Source organism: Colobus angolensis, unplaced genomic scaffold (genome assembly GCF_000951035.1).
Source record: "Colobus angolensis palliatus isolate OR3802 unplaced genomic scaffold, Cang.pa_1.0 Scaffold88, whole genome shotgun sequence".
NCBI lineage: Eukaryota > Metazoa > Chordata > Mammalia > Primates > Cercopithecidae > Colobus > Colobus angolensis.
In genome coordinates, this window is record NW_012122709.1 from 6,542,462 (window position 1) to 6,549,786 (window position 7,325).

A 7,325-nucleotide genomic window follows, 5' to 3' on the forward strand; every position below is an offset into this window, starting at 1 on the left:
GGAGATAAAAGGAGGCCAAGGTGGGCCCAGGTGCTGGGATTACAGGCATGAGCTATCATACGCAGCTAGTTTCTTAAATTTAGAAGCAACTCAGATCACGCCATTGCACTCCAGCCTAGGCAACAAGAGCTAAACTCCATCTCAAAAAAAAAAAAAAAAAAACAACAAGCAACAAGGTACCATTACGTAGAAGATGAGGGTAAAAAAATAAAATAAAAAGCAACAAACTCTTTTTTTTTAAAGGATTTAATTTTGACACCTTAACATTCATTTTAACTAATCCAGAGGCAACCTGTGCACAGAAATGAAGGAAACAGAGATTGTGCTCAAGTGGCCTGGCTTGAAAATTGACTCCTTGACACCTCAACAGTGCTGTAAACAATTTCTGAAGATAGATAAATTATTAGACCAACACCCAATAGGGAAGCCAAAATAAGAAATGTTGATAAAATTAGAAAATATCATAAGAATGAACCACAAATCCAGAAAAAAGAGCCCATCTTCACCACCAGTTCCCCCAGTCCAGAATATTACACACCCCTCGCAACCGCCCCAGAGCCTCTCTAGCTCTGGCTCCTGTGTATGGGAAGAAACTGGGGGTGGGGTGCCAAGATAAGTCCCTTTTTCCTATCTTTTATTATCTCCCATGCTCTTGAGTGCCTCTTCAGCTTCTTGGGAATGTAAGCCCTGAGTTTACAAGGTCAAAAGACCAAGGAACATTTTCCAAAAATTAGATTACAAATTGAAGAAAGGAAAGTGGTGTTGTTATTTTTAATATTCCCTTCTAGTATTAAGTTTGAGTGTCTCTCTTCTATTTCTCTCTCTCCTTTCATTCTCTTGCTCTTTTTCTCTCCCTCCCTTCTTTTCCCTCTATCCCTCTCCTTCCCCTCCCCTCTCCACTTCACCACACACAGAAACCCCCTTTCAAAGGGGCTTTTTTCCAACTCAGTGAAGTAAAGTCTTTGCCCCTTTGTGGGGAAGGCTCATTAACATTCCCACAGCAGCATCTCTTCAAGGATTTTACTTTTGTAACTCTGTGGGGAGGTCAAGAGGCCACAGTGGAGAGGTAAAAGGAAAAAAAATGGTAAACTGGGGAGGGCGGAAGAAAGAAGAGGAGGGGAAAGAGTCCTTCCTTTCACAATAAGACCCACAAGAAGGAGGGGGAAAAATAGGAAAAGATGAAGACAGCCAAGATTCAGGAAAAAAGACAAATGTGGACCCTGAAATCTGCTCCCTTGGAGATTTCAGACTCCTGAGAGAAGCAGAAAGCTATGTTCCTTCTCTCCTTTCCTTTCCTGGAAGGAAATAAATGATGGAAACAGTGGGGTGAGAGGATGACAGGACTCAGTCTATTCCATGGAGGAATTAGAAGTTTTCCTAGCTAGGCTCAGTACCCCCATTTCTCCTACAAAGGTCTAGTAATAAATAATGACACCTGTCTACCACAGGGAAGTTAACAGGATGAATTAGATAATGTCAGCAACAAGAGTTCCAAGGGTAGACTTGAGAAAACCACCCGGGGCCCTGACACCAAAGGACTGGATAAATAATGGAGATTCAGTGAACTCCAAAGCAAAGATGAGAGCATTTTCCAAAACTCTTCAGATGTAATGTGGATACCTGCCTCAATTATTACTAGCAGCACCCACTGCCACCTGCTGTCTCCCTTTTCCTTTCTTAGTATTGCCAAACTAGCCTGGAATCGTGTAAGGGAAGAAATGCATAAACCTTCAAATTTGCACCCAAACCTGTGAGTGAGCTTTATTTTGCTTTTCTCTGCAGATAAAGCCATCAGAGATTTACATTACTAACCCTAAAAGGGGAAAATACTTCCCACTTTTCCAACTGATAGTGTTTCAGATGCTATCTCAGCCAGAAGAGTAAAACAGAAATCACGCTAAAATAAAGGGGCCCAGGCATTATTGCCAGAAGATAGGGCATATCCAGAATATTCTATGCCCAATAGCTCAGTAGCACTCAAATACAGGTAGGAACGTCACAACCAGAAGTTAAAGAAAAATAAATGAATCACCCTCAGTGTGCAGGTTGAGCAGGAGATACCTGGTTGTTGCCAAACAATGATTGTGGAGATGGAGGGATTCTTTTTTTTGAGACGGAGTCTCGCTCTGTCACCCAGGCTCCAGTGCAATGGCGTGATCTCAGTTCACTGCCACCTCTGCCTCCCAGGTTCAAGGGATTCTCCTGCCTCAGCCTCTGGAGTAGTTGGGATTACAGGCACCCACCACTATGGCCAGCTAATTTTTGTATTTTTAGTAGAGACGCAGTTTTGACATGTTGGTCAGGCTGGTCTCGAACTCCTGACCTTAGGTGATCCGCCCGCCTTGGCCTCCCAAAGTGCTGGGATTACAAGCGTGAGCCACCGCGCCCAGGCTAATTTTTGTGTTTTTAGTAGAGATGGGGTTTCACCACGTTGGCCAGGATGGTCTCCATCTCTTAACCTCATGATGCGCCACCCACCTTGGCCTCCCAAAGTGCTGAGATTACAGATGTGAGCCACCATGCCCAGCCATGGCTATTTTAAATGAGATTCCTTGAGATCAATCACTTTTTTTTTCATAATAGTAGTTTGGTGGCATATTGTGTCTTTACTGATATAGAGGAAACAATGTTAGGCTACTGTCGGATGCACCTGGATTCCAGGCCTGTGTCTGATACATCATAGCTGTGCAACTTTGGAGAGGTTACTTAACCTCACTGGGACTTTTGATTCATCTATAAAGGGGCTCAACTATAAATAGGAGTATTAAAGCCTACTGTGTTCATCTCAGACTTATAATATTCAAAACACATTACAAATGAAAATATTCTATAAATTATAAAGAGCTATACATATATTACTCATAATCAGGACATATCAGAAGGTTCTTATTTCAGTTTATACCCCAGAAGCAGCTACATTATCAGAGGGGCATAGAAATATGACAGAACCAAAAAGCACAGTGAAGATCTTGGAAGAAGAGTTAGAGAAACAAGCCAGGGACAGTTTCTGAACAGACAGCACAGGGAGAGACCCAGAGCCCTTGCAGGGAGGAGAGGGTTAAATCCTTTCCTCTGCAGTACAAAAGAAAAGAGTGTGCGGAAAGATTAGGATTTTTGCTTTTACAATGGGAGCTGCAGAAGCGTAGGGAAGAAGCTGAAGAAAAAAAGGGGGCGTCTCCCCTTTAAAGACTTGCAAAGATTGAGAGAGAAAGAGAGAGAGAGTCAAGAACAGAGAATCAGAGAGAGAGAGAGAGTCTGTCTGTCTCTGGGAAAGGAGAACATCTCTGCTTCACAGTGATTTGCGCTGGGGAAGAGGCATCAATTGGCTTCGGACCCAAGGGGGAGAGGAGACCAGGTCACCCCGGTTAAGACTAAGTGAGCGTTGCCCCTCCCTCTCCCAACTCTCTACCCGGGAATGTCTCGGCGAAAGCAGCGGAAACCCCAACAGTTAATCTCGGACTGCGAAGGTCCCAGCGCGTCTGAGAACGGTGGGTGCCTGGGGAAGGGTGGGGGGCCCCTAAGTCCAAGCCTGTGTGGGTCAGGCCAGGGCAAGGGGAGGGCACTCGGGCCATGGGCGAAACCAGGCGGGGGCGGACTTGGTCACTGGGGGTTTGAAGGAGTTGAGATGCAGGGAGTAAAGAGATGACCTGCGCTGGGGAGAAGCCCCGCTTGTTACTTGGGATTGATTCTGTTTGTGTTTTCCTTGTTTTTCTCTGGATGAAACGGAGTTTTCAAACTGGCTCTGTCTCCCCACCCAAGAGTTTTCTCCTCAGGTCTCCCTTTGCTCACTGGTCTTTGTGCCGTTGCTAAGTAACGTCCTCAGACCTGAAGACCGTCTCTTAGGGGTGGGATTTTCCCCCCTTTTCTTTCTGGAGAGTTGGGTTGCAAGGGAATGAATTGGATAAACGTGAAGGCTCCCCTGAGGGAGATGAGAAAAAAGTTTCTCATTGTTGGGCTGAACTGAGAGCCGATCAGAGCTCCCAGAGGGAGACAGCTAATGTCGGTCAGAATGCAGCCTGGTTTGGGGTACCTATGCGTGTCACCTGGAGGAGAGCTGAAGGCTAGGTCTGGATGAGGGGCTTAGGTTTGTGCTTCAAGGAAACCAAAGCAAAAAAACAAAAAGTGCAAGAAAATACACCTGTTACTACACGCGTATTATTTTATGAGGATACCATGTTTTTGAAGCAACAGGTGTCCCTTATGACGGGGAAAAAATTGTATGTATTCTTGTAACATTCTGTTAAGTGACAGGCAGACAGTAGAGCAAGCAAGGAACTGAAGAGTGAAATTGCCCAGAGTCTGAGAGACAGAGGCAAAATCAGGACAAAAACTTAAATTTCCTAATGCTCAGGGCTGGTGGTGCTCACTCCACTAAACCTGGGTTTTAAAAACTTGCCTGATTGTGAGTACATCTGAGCCAGAGTGTGGGAATCTATATATTTTGCAAGTCTGCAGGTAATTCTTAGGATCAAAGAGGTTTTGGACATACTTGTCAGTGGTATGGCTCCATATGTGCAGACTGAAAGTCTGGAAGTCCTGGCTCCAGAGAGGCAACTGTTTAGCATACAGTTGATACACCCAACAGTATACTATAGGATTAAGCACAAGGGTTCTGAAACCAGACTTTTAGACAAATCCCAGCTCCACCACTTGGTTAGCTATGTGACCTTGACTGGTTTATTTTGCCTCTCTATGCTTCAGTTTCTTCATCTGTAAAATAGAGATGTGTCTACTAGCTACCTCATTAAGTTGTTGTGAAAATCAAAATGAGTTAATATGTGTAAAACCCTTGGAAAAATACCTAGCATAAATAAGTGCTTAATACATTATGAGACATGTGTCATGAAAAGCTCTAAGATAGTGTATTGGTGGCGATTAAAATTATAAATTAAACTTGCCTTTCCACTTGTTAAAAAACAAAAGCTTGAGGTCAGATCAGTGCTCCATGTGCTACGAAATAACCTTAACAGACATATTATGTTTTGGGCAGAATACATCCTCCCCGAATCACTGTTTTTCTGGGATCCTACTGTGCCCATCTTTAGAGGTTCTGTGGTGATGGCATCCTTCCCTCCTGAGACACATTAGCCCTTCTTAATGCTGCTATAGGCCGGATGTTTCCTACTTGTGCTCTACAGGAGACTTCCCCTAGAGCCTCAACTCTTCCCCAGAGTTGCCTCACAGTTCTGCTCTCCTGCTGGTTTGATTGTGGAACTATGCTGAACACCCCTCCAAGTCCCCAAGAAGCATCCTCTCCTCTTCTTCCTACTTCTCCCATCTGCTCACCCATTCCCCATACCATAGCTGAGGAAAAATCTTCTGTGACGGAGTCAAAAACTATCTTTAGCAGCTGTCGTGAATGGATTTTCAAGCCCTTTAAGATATAGCTCCCACTTGGAGGCATGGTAATGCTGCTACAAAGTCATCCCCATAGAAACAGTAAAGACTTAAACCCAATGACATCAACAAATTTTTGATGAAAATTTGCCTTTGAGCTCTGAAAGGCAGAAACAAATGTAAGGAGCAAGGAAGCAGTAGTACCCTCTGTTAAGATCTACCTTAAGATCTAGCTTAAGAAAGCTCATCAGAATTCCCCTGGAGTGAAAGATCCTAGGCTACTTACGATCTGGATGTCATTGGGCCTCATCTGCAAAATGAGGTGGCTCTATTTTATCACATCTGAAATTCCTCCTTGATCTTACAAGCTTACAATATGTAAATTCCACATTTTCTGCTTTTCTTTTAAATTAATAAATTTCCTTAATCATGAATGGGGCAGCATCCATTCTGCAAAATAGAATGAGAGCTCTCCTTTTCCCTAATTTTTTTTTTTTTTTTGAGGCGGAGTCTCACTCTGTCTCCCGGACTGGAGTGCAGTGGCCGGATCTCAGCTCACTGCAAGCTCCGCCTCTTGGGTTTACGCCATTCTCCTGCCTCAGCCTCCCCAGTAGCTGGGACTACAGGCGCCCGCCACCTCGCCCGGCTAGTTTTTTTTGTATTTTTAGTAGAGACGGGGTTTCACCGTGTTAGCCAGGATGGTCTCGATCTCCTGACCTTGTGATCCACCTGTCTCGGCCTCCCAAAGTGCTGGGATTACAGGCTTGAGCCACCACGTCCGGCCTTCCCTAATTTTTTATAGACAGGGTTTCTATTCACTTATGTGACCTTCAGGCATCTGACTTCCTTCTACCCCACCGCATGCCCCACAGTTAGGTAGGAAGGGCTTTTATTTAGGGGTACACTATATCCTTTGGTGTACCTGTGAAATGACGGATATCATCATGAGTATCAGAAGACATTTACTTAGTAGTCTAGGGTACCAGTAATGTTTCCATGAGTCTTTTGCCTTCTTTTAAGCAATATGTGCCATATACAACAAGCAAATGCTGAGCCTTTGTTGCATATTCTAAAAGCCAAAATTCTACAGTGACCTAAGACATCACCAAGAAACAGTCTGAAAAATTTCTTTTCCAGCCGTTTTTGCTCAGCTTCCCTGACTAGAACATCAAAACTTAACAGAATAGTTATTTCATATAAGTGATGGGCAGGAAATACTCTATTTACTTAAAAACTCTAGAGAGGAAAAAAAAAAAAAAAAACACCTTCTCTCTCCCCTACAGAGTCTAGAAATCTGGATTAGAGAACATAAGGGATGTGACTGGGGGAAAAATGCAAACCAGTACATCTGGGAAATAAAGGAAACGATCAGAAACCCAGATATTTAGTGAGAAGGAGAAACCAGGACAGCAGCCAAACAGATCTAGAGGGAGAGAGGGGAGTACTTTAGATGGAAGTTGGCAGACAGCAAGAACAGCAAGAGGGGAAAGAAGGCAAAGGTAGAGTTTTGGGGGCTCTGTTTACATTTGGAAGTAGAGAGCCTCATCTCTCAGGTTATTGATCCCTGGGCCACCCAACCCTAGGTATTCCCAAATCAGAAAAAAACACATTTTGGAATAGAGAGTATCTCAGGCCTGGTGTTACAGAGCACTAGATAAGAAAACAGAAAACTTGGTTTTCAATCTAGTGTAGACCTTGAAGCTATGTGATCTTGGGCACATGTGACCTTTCTTATCCCAGGGCTTCATTCAACTTTCAACATTCAAATAATAACTAACACTCATGGCTAATATTTGTGGAGCGTTCAGATACTGTGCTAGGCCCTTTTTGCATTTCCTCTTTTTCCTCCCAACTCCCTTATTTATTTATTTTTTTTTTTGAGACGGAGTCTCGCTCAGTCGCCCAGGCTGGAGTGCAGTGGCGCGATCTCGGCTCACTGCAAGCTCCGCCTCCCGGGTTCACGCCATTCTCCTGCCTCAGCCTCCCGA

The 7,325-nt window shown here is 44.1% G+C and overlaps 1 protein-coding gene across 2 annotated transcripts in view; it reads left to right on the forward strand.

Annotated features, from left to right (window-relative positions):
* The first annotated feature begins 3,116 nt into the window (after positions 1 to 3,116).
* The window catches only part of SALL2 (spalt-like transcription factor 2), a 17,441-nt gene continuing 13,232 nt past the window's right edge, over positions 3,117 to 7,325 (forward strand). For both annotated transcript variants that reach the window (XM_011930919.1, XM_011930921.1), the window contains exon 1: positions 3,117 to 3,488. In XM_011930919.1, coding sequence (XP_011786309.1) covers positions 3,416 to 3,488 — 73 coding nt within the window. In that variant the 5' untranslated portion in view covers positions 3,117 to 3,415. The remainder of the gene's footprint in view (positions 3,489 to 7,325) is intronic.